The 14188-nt window shown below is 33.4% G+C and overlaps 1 protein-coding gene across 3 annotated transcripts in view; it reads left to right on the top strand.

The window, feature by feature from the left end:
• The window catches only part of MTX2 (metaxin 2), a 64996-nt gene that overhangs the window by 46357 nt on the left and 4451 nt on the right, over nucleotides 1–14188 (top strand). For all 3 annotated transcript variants that reach the window (XM_060151415.1, XM_060151416.1, XM_060151417.1), the window contains 6 exons: nucleotides 585–657; nucleotides 5661–5737; nucleotides 6996–7088; nucleotides 7596–7634; nucleotides 8020–8145; nucleotides 9365–9441. In XM_060151415.1, the coding sequence (XP_060007398.1) occupies nucleotides 585–657; nucleotides 5661–5737; nucleotides 6996–7088; nucleotides 7596–7634; nucleotides 8020–8145; nucleotides 9365–9441 (485 nt within the window). The remainder of the gene's footprint in view (nucleotides 1–584; nucleotides 658–5660; nucleotides 5738–6995; nucleotides 7089–7595; nucleotides 7635–8019; nucleotides 8146–9364; nucleotides 9442–14188) is intronic.

The following is a 14188-nucleotide window of genomic DNA, read 5'->3' as shown; positions in this document are numbered from 1 at the left end:
AATAATTTAACAGTTCCCTATTGTTAGACAATTAAGTCACTTATAAAATTTTTGTTGCTATAAACAAAGTAAAAATAAACAATTCTATATCTTTAAAAAGTGAGTTAATAAGCATGAAAGCTACACATTAGGATGTTGAGTATTATTGGAGAGAACTTTGAAGTAGTAAAATGAACATTTTGAGAGTTTTCCCCTAAGACAGGAAAGATAAGGATTCTGTAAAGAGTAGTGGAAGTTAGTAATAGCTTATAAAGTTTGGACTTTAGTCATCTGTTAAAGAAAATTAAATAAATACGCAGTATTGCTGACTTACATAAACTAATGCAGTAAAATAAGTGTATAATTTACATTTATGTGTATAAATGCTTTAAGTTTTATACATTTACTGGTGTCTAAGTCATATTGATTTTTAGTATTGAAATGACATTTTATTTTTGTTTTAGAGTACAAATCTTTCACTTTAAGTTGATTCATTCTTTTTCTTTTCCTGAGCTATTAAGTTTGGAAAAGAAATAAATAAAAAGTTGTGTTCGAATATGCATATACTTTCACTAGACTTACCGTAGACTTCTCTTGGTTGACAGGCCTTTTTGCAGATGTGTAATCTGCCCGTCAAAGTGGTTTGCAGGGCAAATGCAGAATATATGTCTCCATCTGGTAAGTGTTTTTTAGTTTTGTTTTTCTTCTCTGTTAATATCCTGCATTGATAATATTGCAGTGATAGTCCAGTTTGTACCTAGATTTTTTAAATGCCTATATTTTTTGTTTACCCTTTGAAGAATTTTCCCATTCTATAAAGTAACAGTTGCAAACTTGACAGTCTTGGGGTGACATGTCTACTCATTTCAACTCTGTGGTCAGAGATGATTACTGGAAAGTTAGGGGAATTGTTTCAAATAGTAAATGTTAAGAAAATGCATAATCTCAGATTTCCCCCAGTCTTATTTACATAAGACTGTTCCTTCTTCAGAAAACAAATTTTAATATGTGGATCCATTTATTATTAAATACACTTCTCTAAATTGTATTCTCCCATTATGCCAATGGAAGAAGAGAGATTGTGGAATAATTAAATTAACGTGTCATAGATCTGTCTTTGAATGTCTTTGGTCTTTGGTTTCTGATTCTTTTTGTTTCATTTTAAGTTTTTAAGTTACTTTTTCTTACTAAGGTTTTAGCCTTTCTGTTATTTTTTATAATCAGTATTGCCTTTTCTGTGTATCATGTATTAGTAGATTAAGGTACAGTTTTAAATAAATATGATTCAGGTAATTTTTAATATAAAAATATAGTGCCACCAAATCTGATAAATAAATAGAATTGGTATGGGTTATTATAATTATGGTTTTGCTGGAGCAATAATAACACATAGAACCACTGCTTTATGAATAAATTTGTTGAATATAACTGATTGGTACAAGTGTATTACGTTGCTTTTTAGGGAGACATTTATCGATCTCTTTATTGTGGTGATAATTTAGGAATGACTTGGATCGTTAGGAATGACATTTTTTCATCATAAACTCTTAAGGGTGGTAATAATTGTCAACAGTTGTGAAGACACCCTCTCTATACACACTGAAAATTCTATATGAATATCTCTACATTTAGGTTTATGAATATACATTTTAAAAACGTTTCAATATAAGAATTTTTAGACTTATAAACATATACATCTTTTAGATTCTTGAAGGCTATTAATTGAATCATTTTGTTTTAAGTTTATACATAGGTTTTATAAACTTTATTGAATTCTGGTGAAATGAATTATATTGGGTTCTGTCCATCTTTTTCCTCTGTGTAGTCATACAAAGAGTGTAGATATACATATAAAAAGGTTAGTAATCTAATACTAAAGTTAATATCTTTGACAAATCAAGGAGAAGCCATATAGCTTATCCACCTATTTCCTAAAATGACTGTACTATATGTAGTATTACCTAGGTAGTTATCCATCTTTATAGATTCTAGGAAAGACAAACATAAATAGTATAGAGACTACAATACATGCATATATACATATATGCATAGGAGAAGTCTCCTATAGGTAGATGAAAATGACACTTTCTATTAAGGTATTTAAATTTCATCATCTCTAGTGTTTCTTTCATCATATGATTTGGGTGACCATGGGAATGTGTTATATTTTATTTGCTTGTTTGATCTGGTTGTTGGTAGATTTTTAGAGCAGAGAACACCATGGAATAGTCAGAAGACCACTTGGCTAAGAGTTAGGAAATTTTTAGTCTAACCCTTCTGTGACTTTGTCACATGTTAACAGTTTTCTTGGGAAATTCACTTCTTTTCTTTGAGCCTCAGTGGCTTCATCTGTAATATGAGGTGGTTGCATTAGATGACATCCAAGGTCCTTTCTATTTCTAATATTCTCTGAATAAATAAACTTGCTTGGCAACATCTTGCTTTCTTTAAATATAAAAGTTCCAAAAATGATTATTCTGCCTAAAATGAGAAGCAGGGCCTTTGGGGTTTTTTTTATGACCTTTGATTGGTGCCAGAGAATAACTGTCTCACTCTGCTTTTGCCTGATCACCTCCAATAATAAGGATATAACACTGGCTCCACCTTAAGTCAGGCTAGTGACAGAAAACATTATTTACTTCTAACTTGTTGCCTTGATTTTTTAAAAAAAATTAATTAATTAATTTTTTGGCTGCATTGGGTCTTCGTTGCTGTGCATGGGCTTTCTCTAGTTGTGGCGAGCAGGGGCTACTCTTTATTGCGGTGCACGGGCTTCTCATTGTGGTGGCTTCTCTTGTTGCGGAGCATGGGCTTTAGGTGCCTGAGCTTCAGTAGTTGTGGCACGTGGGCTCAGTATTTGTGGTTCGCGGGCTCTAGAGCGCAAGCTCAGTAGTTGTGGAATGCGGACTTAGTTGCTCCATGGCATGTGAGATCTTCCTGGACCAGGGCTCAAACCCGTGTCCCCTGCATTGGCAGGTGGATTCTTATCCACTGCACCACCAGGTAAGTCCCTTGTTGCCTTGATTTTTATTTATTGCTTTGTATTTAGAGATATATGAGTATTCAGTTGGCTACCCACACTGCTTCCCTGCTTCAGAATCTACAATGCTCGGAGTATTTTTAAGAAAAGAAACAAAATACAGGCATACCTTGAGATACTGTGGGGTTTGGTTCCAGACCACCACAGTAAAGCGAATATCGCAATAAAGTGAGTCACATGGATATTTTTGGTTTCCCGATGCATATAAAAGTTATGTTTACACTGTACTGTAGTCTGTTAAGTGTGAAATAACATTGTGGCTAAAAAAACACTATACATATCTCCATTAGGAATATTTTATTGCTAAAAAATGCTAACCATCATCTGAGCCTTCAGTGAGTCAAAACCTTTTTGCTGGCGGAGGGTCTTACCTCCATATTGATGGCTGCTGGCTGATCAGGGTGGTGGTTGCTGAAGGTTGGGATGGCTCTGGCCATTTCTTATTGTTTCTTTCATTCATTAATTCATTCACTCATTGATTGATTGATTGCTGCGTTGGGTCTTCATTGCTGTGCGCGGGCCCCCTCCAGTTGCGGTCAGTGGGGGCCACTCTTCGTTGTGGTGTGTGGGCTTCTCATTGCAGTGGCTTCCCTTGTTGCGGAGCACGGGCTCTAGGTGCGTGGGCTTCAGTAGTTGTGGCACATGGCATCAGTAGTTGTGGCTCGCGGGCTGTAGAGTGTAGGCTCAGTAGCTGTGGCGCACAGGCTCAGTTGCTCCGCAGTACGTGGGATCTTCCCGGACCAGGGCTCGAACCTGTGTCCCGTGCATTGGCAGGCGGATTCTCAACCACTGTGCCACCAGGGAAGTCCCTGGCCATTTCTTAAAATAAGACAGCATTGAAGTTTGCCTTTTCGATTGACTCTTCCTTTCACAAATGATTTCTCTGTAGCATGGAATGCTGTTTGATAGCATTTTACCCACAGTAGAACGTCTTTCAGAATTGCAGTCAATCCTCTCAAGCCCTGGTGCTGTTTTATAAACTAAGTTTATGTAATATTCTAAATCCTTTGTTGTCATTTCAACAGTCTTCACAGCATCTTCACTAAGAGTAGATTTTATTTCAAGAAACCACTTTCTTTGCTCATCCATAAGAAGCAACTCCTCATCCTTTAAAGTTTTATATTTATAACAAATATAATAATAATGAAAATGTTTGAAGTATTGTGAAAATTACCAAAATGTGATACAGAGACATAAAGTAAGCAAATGCTGTTGGAAAAATGGCACCAATACACTTACTCAATTCGAGGTTGCCACATAACCTTCAGTTTGTAAAAACATGCAATATCTGCAAAGCACAATAAAGCAAAGTACAATAAGACAAGGTATGCCAGTATAAACTCTGTCTTCCAAGAACTCCAAACTGGATAATGAAAATGAGAAATATACTTTGATCTCAAAATGTACCACCACAAAATACTCTTCAGTCTAGACATTCATTCACAAATCGTTTTCATTCTCTGGTCATATTATCTCAGAGGACCTGCACTATTTCTATCAGTATAGTAGTTACAAAGATATTATCCCAAGTTTAAAAAGAGTATGATCTAATTCTTAATGCAGATAAGAAATTTTTTTCTCTTTTGAAAGATTTATAAAGCGGTAGAAAAAAGGAATGCAGAATTCAGTGTTTTTATATTGGTAAATGGAAATGTCTTCTAAATACCTCTGTTGAGTTGTATTCCAAAAGGCCTGCCTTTCCTTTGTAATGTCCTGTGGACGCAGATGAAGCTTTTGTTGGTGCTGTGCACCTCATCCATTACCCTCAGGCTGTCTAAGCCAGAGAGGAGTGAATCTCTTGAAAAGGACCACGAAGAAGCCAGCTGTTAGTGTGAACTCTATTTGAACTAGGTCTGACAAAGTTTCATCCTCTAGCATTTGAGGTAGACTTTATTGCTATTTGGAGATCGTCATCTCTGATAATTTCATCTATTATTAGTATTTAAAAAAATGAAATATTACTTTTTTAATGTGGCATTTATTTAGGGAAACCAATTTTTATAAGCATACTAATTCTTTTTTCCCCACGTGTTGGGAGCATACTTTGTATTATAATTCATAAGCTAGCATACCTTCAAAGATTGTTATTGTCTTAATTCCTGAAATTTTTGAGTCAGATAACATTTATAAATGCACCATTATGTGCTTAAACAATTGATCTGAATGGGTACCTGAGATTTGAAAGTAGTAGATGTAAAAAAAAAAAATAAGCTTCATAAATGTAGCTTAAATATAGATTGATTCATTGTACTCTGAAGGGAAGGCCCAGTTTAATTTTTTCGGATCTATCAGTGGTCATGAACCAATGACTAGGCTTGGTTCATATAATTTGAATAATTAGTATTTACTGCTATATAGTGATTTATTAGTGTTAGCTCTGAAAAGGGAATGTTTTGATCTGTTATTACATATAAGAACGCTAGAAATGAATCTCCTTTTTTTTCTTCTGTTTTAAAATTAGTAATTAATGTTTAAAAATTTTTAGAATTTAACATACGCATTTAACTATAATTTTCAAAAGTCATAGTGTTAGGAAACTGTGTGCATTAATAAAACATATCCCAGTTTTGTGTTGATTTCCTTTTTAGCACAAACTTTAATTTATGAAGAGTGTTTTCACATTTTTTTTCCCCCTCAACAGGTAAAGTACCTTTTATTCACGTAGGAAATCAAGTAGTATCGGAACTTGGTCCAATAGTCCAATTCGTTAAAGCCAAGGTAATAAAAAAGATATTAAATGCATTTGATCACAGTTACTTTTAAATAAGTCATTCATCATTCTTTAGGGTGTTGTAACATTTACGTTGATTTTAACCTAGTTTTACAAAATGCTGATATAAACTACCAGAGAAATATTTCTAAAGAGTAAGTTTTTTTCCCCCCATAATGTAAGTCAGTGGCAGAAGAGGCCATTTGACCTTTACAAAGTGATAGATAATTTTCTAACTCATGCTTAAGAGAATTTTGGTCACAAATGACAACTCTTCATTGTTGTAAAATATCAGGTTAACCTTTGAGAAGGGAGTTATAGAATATGTTTAAAAGTTGAATGTATCAATGCTAATTTACCCATTTGAATTATTATTCAGTTTAGATTTTAATAGTTATCAAAGAACAACCTCCATTAACATTTTGGGGAACATGCTTCCAGAATTTTTTTTTGCATATGTAGAAAAATACAGGTCATACTATTATGTATTATTTTGCAACCTGCCTTTTAAAATCATCAGTGTGTTTTGAAATTCTTCCATTTAATGACTATAGATATATATTATCCTTTTAAATTGTTGTATAATATTCTATCATATGGATGTATTATGATTTATTTAAGTCTTTATTGATGGACACTGAAGTTGTTGCCAATTTTCTGCTCTTATTGAGTGCTAATACAAATATTCTTGTACCTACACCTTTGTACACTCGTTAAGTTATCTCCTTAGGATAAATTCCTAAGAGTGATAATACAGTGTTATAGGGTATGCATTTTAAAAATCTTACAACTAAAGCTTATACTATTTTATGCATCTACTCATTACTATACTGTATTAGAATTTAAAAATTAGTGTCTATTTCCCTATCCTTTACTAATAATATTTAAGAAAATCTTTGACCACTTTATAAGTAACACATGTCAATCTTTGGAATTTATTTTATTACTAAAAAGGTTAGTCTCTTAAAAAAAACAAGGTTTACTGACCATCGCTCTTTTCTTCTTTTGTGAAATAATAATGTAATTTTGTCTCTTGAAAGATACATTTTTATAATGACAAGTAAATACTTCTTATTAATATTTTGTAGTGATAGCAAAGTATTATTTTTTCACATAAAATAATTATGTTTTAGGGGTCATTTTGGAAATAAATCCATTGGACATTTACAGTAAAACATTGATGTTGTATTACTTGGTAGTAAGATAACTGAAAGTTTTTGTATATTTAATATGATGCTCTTTTAAAGTTTTTTAAATTCCCTTTAGGGCCATTCTCTTAGTGATGGGCTGGATGAAGTCCAAAAAGCAGAAATGAAAGCCTACATGGAATTAGTCAACAATATGCTGTTGACTGCAGAGGTATAATAGAAGATAATAGGCCTTGAAAATAAGCTTTTTCTCTCATAAAAGATCATCTTTCTTATGGGTTATGTTAAAGTTACTGAAAAATAGGAAAACAGTCAAGCCACTTCTAGGGCTAGTGTCGTTACCCAAATTATTTGATCATTATCATTGAACAAGTTGCCTGATATTATCATTTCTAGTTTTTCTGTTTCTAAACAGGAGTGACTCTTGCCCACTCATTATTTTATTTTGGTCTTGTGAAATTCACTTAAATGGTATCTGTAAAATACTTTAATGGCATTTAGAGATGTATTCTATGAATAAGAAATATTTTTATAGGTACCACCATTAAGTTTAATAATTCTATGTAGCAACATTAGCCAAGAAAAAACAAAAACAACCCTCACATATGTGACTTTTATGACGTTGGCTTATAAAAAATTACCCTGGCAAGAAGTAACTTTGTTTATCCATTTTCTCTTTGATACTTTAAAGTTTTGGTGACTGGTTTTTTTTTCCTAGCTGTATCTTCAGTGGTGTGATGAAGCTACTGTAGGGGAGGTGAGTGGTTCTGCAACATTTATCTTAATTAAAATTTAATGAAAAAACACTTTTGCTCAGAATCATAAGTCCCTGCTCATAAATGAAACATTGTGGTTTATACCATTAGTGATATAGTTTTTCACTTTAATTTTGCTTGCACATACATTTTAGGGAAGCTGTGTGTCATTGTTTGATATAACTGGTTGCAGAGTATGTGAAAGTTTATATATTTTTAAAGAGAATGGTTTAAAATTTTAATTTTTAGATTGCAAGCTATGTTTTGTTTTATTTTTTCAGATTGCTCTGTTTGTGGTCTCTGGAAATATATTTCCCTTAGAATTTTATTTGTGAAAACAGGCTATGTCTTTAGAATCATGTTTTTAACATAATCTTTTTGCTTTAGATCACTCATGCTAGGTATGGATCTCCTTACCCTTGGCCTCTGAATCATATTTTGGCCTATCAGAAACAGTGGGAAGTCAAACGTAAGATGAAAGCTATTGGATGGGGTAACAAGACACTGGACCAGGTCAGTTCAGATTGAAGTTGGTAAAACCCTCAACTTTAATACATACAGAAAAAAGATTTTTAATTGTTGGTCCTTTAAAAAAAAATCCCAGGGGACTTCCTGGCGGTCCAGTGGTTAAGACTCTGCACTTCCAATGCAGGGGGTGCCAGTTCCATCCCAGGTCGAGGAGCTAAGATCCCACATGCTGCGCGGCGCAGCCAAAAAAACCCACAAACTCCCAACATAATAAAAAAAATTAACAAAACATTTGCTCTTATTTTCTCTGACATGAAGTACTTTTTTGTTTTATAAAAATCACACATGCTTATTGTAAAACAAATTATGTAATACCGAAAACTTCAAAAACGGAATAAAAGTTGGCTGGAATCCTACCATCTAGAAATTGCCACTGTTAACTATATGGAGAACACTCTTCTAGGTGTCTCTTAATAACATTTTCTTTAAATGGGGTCATAGTATAACTGCCACTCTATAACCTAATTTTTTTTATCCATTCAGCAATACATTGTGGACATTTTTTTATGCCAATAAATATAGATCTGCAGCATCAGGGCTTAAAAAGAAAAACCCAACCCTGTTAGATGCAGTGCTTAATATACCTGCTTTTCTTTGGTCTTAAATTTACTGAAGTAGCAAAATTATAAAAATATACATCTTGTCAAGGTCATGAATTTGAGCATCATTAAGCTAATTAATGTCTCATTTTCAAGGATACCCCTAGTCCTAGTCAGCCAACTCATTGATGTGTGCCATTGACCACAAGGGGGGTTGGGTAAATGAATAGGGATGGAGTAAATAAAATCTATTCCCACTAGTGGGAAAACAATTTAAATGATTTTTACTCATGGTAGGTCAGCAGTGTCATCTTTATGAAGCAGATTTTTTAATATATGTGAAGTCATTTGATTATATGGATTCAGGAAAACATTTTTGTAGGGAGTAGAGTTTTGAGATAAAAACTTTCTTGATCATAATCCTTATAAGTAACTTAAATGTACTTGTATTTAAAGGAAATTTGCTCTCAAATTTTCTTCCGGTTTGTTGTATAGAAATTATTATGTATGTTCTCTATGTGGTCTATAGTCTGATTTAAATATACTAAAAATGGTTACCTAAATTTATATTTTTATTATAAACTATGATACATATTAAGTTTTAGACACATTTTATTGCTTTGCTAATTTAAATATTTTTCTCTGGGGTCTGTTGCTTGTGTTAGGTCTTAGAAGATGTAGACCAGTGCTGTCAAGCTCTTTCTCAAAGACTGGGAACACAACCGTATTTCTTCAATAAGCAGTAAGAATTTATTCTTTTTAGTTAGTTTCTTTTCTGTATTATTATTTTATCATACATGTCGTATCAAACATTTTATCATAGAGGAATTGTTTTATCAAGAAATATTTACGAAAAGATTTAGTTATATTAAAGTTCATTTTTGCATTCATTAACCATTTAATTTCTTGGGTGTCAGGCATAGCACTAGCTTCTGGGAGACCAAGATTTCTAAAATGCAGTGCTAGCTATTAAGAATTTTCTCCTGAGGGTAGACAATGTAAACCAGTCATTATTGTATGATATGATAGAGGTTCTACTAGAGGTAGTTCAAGGTGCTTTGTATGGAACTATGACATCTTAACAAAATCTGAGCTTGCAAACTACTATTAAAACGTGAAGTGTAGCCATACTTGTCTGTATAGGATGATACCCTGAGGACTAGAAAAGTGAATAAAACTAAACTGTAAACAATATTGTTGGATGGACAAGCATTATTATGAACTTTTCTTTTAAAATTTAATGAAAATATTTGTAAAGCATAGAAATAATTGTGAAGGATATAGATTAAATATATGTATGTGTATATATGTAAATTGAGTAATTCATGTTTTATTAAGACAGAATTTTTTTGTAATTTGGAAAACAATATCTAACGTAGGCAAAGAATGAATTTTCCTTTTTTTTTTAAAGTTACAATTTTAGTATATCAGAATCAGCTATCCTGTGATCCAGTTTAAGATGGGTTTAAATTAGCATTTTAACCTGATTGGTTTGCTTAGAATTCTAATCTTTTCTTGGCTTTTTAATAAAAATCTCTTGACTTTTAGATGATAATTTATTTTTTATTTTTTTTATTTTTTATTTTTTGGGGTACACGGGCCTCTCACTGCTGTGGCCTCTCCCGTTGCGGAGCACAGGCTCCGGATGCGCAGACTCAGCGGCCATGGCTTACGGGTCCAGCCGCTCCACGGCATGTGGGATCTTCCCGGACCGGGGCACGAACCCGTGTCCCCTGCATCGGCAGGTGGACTCTCAACCACTGCGCCACCAGGGAAGCCCTAGATTGATAATTTTTTAAAAGGTTTATTTGTTATTATTTATTACATCTTCATAGGCATTCATCTATAGCTATATCAAACATCTTTTGGTAGAGATGTTAATATTTGTAGCAAAAATGGCTATGGTGAAAGCTTGGAAATATTAAAGTTATATTAATGTATGTGCTATACAACTGATATTAAAATAAAATTGGGCTCTGTTGATCTTTGAAGCAGAAAGGTCATAGAGTTCAAACCATGAAATCCTGGTAGGTAAAGTTTCTACAGCTATGTTCTTATTTCTAGTGATGTTTGCTATGCTGATTCTAGTTGTTTAGTCTCTAATAAAAAAGAAAGGTATCAAAATGTTAGTATTATGTAGTCCCCTTTCTTTCTGATATAGGAATTCTTAGGAGCTGAAAAGCTCAGAAGGGGTGCATTTTATTGTTTGAAGTGCATCACTCTGTTTTAGGAGTTAGTTTTGTTATGCACCCTGTCTCCATGGGAAGCCAGGATAATAGATCTAACTTATTTTTCTCCTCATTGAAACTCAGTGTCAAAGAGTTAGTAACCAGGTATCATTTGGCATGTGATTCAGTGGAAATATCAAAAAATATTTTTCTTCATAAGGGTATAATTATTATTATTTTTAACAACCTTATTGGAGTATAATTGCTTTACAATGGTGTGTTAGTTTCTGCTTTATAACAAAGTGAATCAGCTATACATATACATATATCCCCGTATCTCCTCACTATTGCATCTCCCTCACATCTTCCCTATCCCACCCCTCTAGGTGGTCACAAAGCACCGAGCTATTTTACACTACCAAATGTTAAATAGATAGCTAGTAGGAAGCAGCTGCATAGCCCAGGGAGATCAGCTCAGGTATAATTATTTTTAAACTTGCAATGAAAAATTCAAAATTTAGAATAGGTACAAAAACAATTGAGAAACTGTTTAACTGGTATTAAGATGTAGGTTTTTGAAATAATTTTACCTTATATGAGACTTAGATAAACATTTTTATGATTGAAGTATAGAATAGTTTTAATTTTTAGTTTTAATTTTACCTAATTGTTTAATATTAAAATTTATTTCCCTGTGTATCCTCTCCTTACCCTCTAAAATTAGAATCAGCTTTTCTTCTAGCTTACCTACTAGACATGTTGAGAGGCCTCATGAAAGAAACTCAGTAGCTTTACTTGATGTGAGAAAGGGAAAGATAGTTGAGGGAGATCTTGCAGCAAGAATAGTAATTGGGAAAAGAGGACAAAGAAGCTAAATGGTGGAAAGGAAAAAGGAAAGCGAATTTGAAAAAAATTAGAAATAATACAAAGTAGATACTAACAATTGTCCTTTTTATCTTTCATAATATATAGTTGGTAGCTTTTAAATATTTAAATCATATTTCTAAAATGCAGCTCAAACAAAATCTGTGTTATCTGTTGTATCTGTGATCTTGCTGATGTGATATCTGTTAACACACCTACACAAAGACTGGGTAATTTATTCCCTTTCACCTGGTGAGTGGATTTGGAATAAAAAACCAGAACTGTTCTTGAAGTGATATTTTCATGTTACCTTTTTAATAAAGGGGAAGAAGAAGAAAAAAATAATTTTTCTAAATGTAATCAGAATAGAAAGAGTTAATACTACTCCAAAGCATTTATGAGCTCCTTGAGGGTTTGTGTTTTCCAAACAAAATCTATTAGAGGAAGCTCAGTAAATGTTGGTTAAGACTAGATTAAATTGAATGAGAAATTGGAAAAGGAGTTAGGTTTGAAAAAGAAAAAATACTGCTATTAACCATTAAGTAAATGGTAAAATTTGAAAATATACCTTCATATACTGATAGGAAAGTATTTTGAAGAAAATGATGCAAAAATAATACTTGGGAACCTTAAGAAAAATTTCAGGGGGTAATGGGATTTCATTGAAGTTTATTCAATTGAGAAATCACTAGTTAAGAAAATTAAGGGGAAATTGCTCAAAAATATCCAAAAGCAAAATATAGCAAAGTTGATGGCAAGGGGCTTGATTTACAAATTTGAATGATAGTCCTAAAGATCAGTGATTGATACATAAAGAAAGGATATGTAGATTATTTCTGTTAGTATGAAGAAATGACAAGTTAATAGTATAATGGAAAAGAAAAATTGGGGAACATTCAGACAAAATTAATGTTTTTGAAACTAGACTGTGAAACGTATCAGAAAGAGAAAGAAATATGGAACCATAATAATTGAAGAAAAAGATAAGTACAAAAAAATTTTTAGTGGGAAAGGTTAGGAAAACATTCGCATTTTATGGTACTGTTTTTATTTTGATATTTAAATGAAAGAATAGTAGATAATCGGTGGATGTTAGCTGAACCTGTTGTGGCAACGATTTTACAATATATTTATGTAAATCAAACCATCATGTTGTACACCTTAAACTTATACAGTGATGTATGTTAATTATTTGCCAATAAAACTGGAAAAAAAGGAATAGTAGGTAACCAACAGAAACGTGGAAAGAATGATAATGCAAGACGAGAAGGCAACAATGTGAAAGTTGTTGAAGGTCTTAGGAGGAGAGTTGCTATCTATATCCAAATTACAATCTACAAACTACTTAGTAAGCAGAAGCGTGGAAATGTTATGTTTTCTCTCCATATTGTATAGAAAAGGTAATTAAAACTGGAGGTACATGAAATCTTGGCTTGATTAAACAATTCAGTGGAAGTATTGGCTAAAGTGTAATTTTTTGTCCTTGTCTCTCATAGGAGTTGCAAATATTTTTCTGAGCTTACTGCTTTTTTTAAAAGTCAGGTTTATCGTGGCATAATTTACAAAAAGTAAAATTGACGCTTTTATGTGTATAGTTCTGTGAGTTTTAGCAGTGGTATACAGTTGTGTCCCCATTACCACAGTGTACTTTTTTTTTTTTTTTAAATATATTTTTGGCTGTGTTGGGTCTTTGTTGCTGCGCACAGGCTTTCTCTAGTTGGGGCGATCAGGGGGCTACTCTTCGTTGCGGTGCGTGGGCTTCTCATTGCAGTGGTTTCTTTTGTTGTGGAGCACGGGCTCGAGGCGCGTGGCTTCAGTAGTTGTGGCACGCAGGCTCAGTAGTTGTGCCTCATGGGCTCTAGAGCGCAGGCTCAGTAGTTCTGGCTCATGGGCTTAGTTGCTCCGCGGCATGTGGGATCCTCCCGGACCAGGGCTTGAACCCGTGTCCCCTGCATTGGCAGGCAGATTCTTAACCACTGCGCCACCAGGGAAGCCCACAGTGTACTTTTTAAAAAGAAAGAATTGTGGGAATTGATAACATATATGTCAGAGTCAACTAATATAAGTAGTTGCTGAAATTTGTAAGGATTACAAAAAATATGCATTAAGTTATGTGTGTGTTTTGTTTGATTTAGTATAGTGTATTCTACTTCCTGTTAGATGTTCTAAAGTGTATTCTACTTCCTGTTAGATGTTCTAAAAGTAATTTGTCACGAAGTTGCTATCTTTAGGTAACAGCAGATCAGTTTTTGTATGCTCATTACCCTACATAATTCAGCACCTTTTGAGTTATGTGGATGTATATTTGAAGCAAATAATATTTTGACCACTTCAGGGGTACTTCTAGACTACTCTGGTTTGAACATACCTTCATACCTGAGCTCATTCAGAGCCTTCCCTTATTGATAAAAGATGCCCATCTACCCTACTGGAAGTTGCATCAGAGAATATATTCAC

The sequence above is a fragment of the Lagenorhynchus albirostris genome, chromosome 6 (genome assembly GCF_949774975.1).
Source record: "Lagenorhynchus albirostris chromosome 6, mLagAlb1.1, whole genome shotgun sequence".
Taxonomy (NCBI): Eukaryota; Metazoa; Chordata; class Mammalia; order Artiodactyla; family Delphinidae; genus Lagenorhynchus; species Lagenorhynchus albirostris.
Note: the sequence above shows the minus strand (reverse complement) of the source record. Positions and strands in the feature narration are given on the sequence as shown.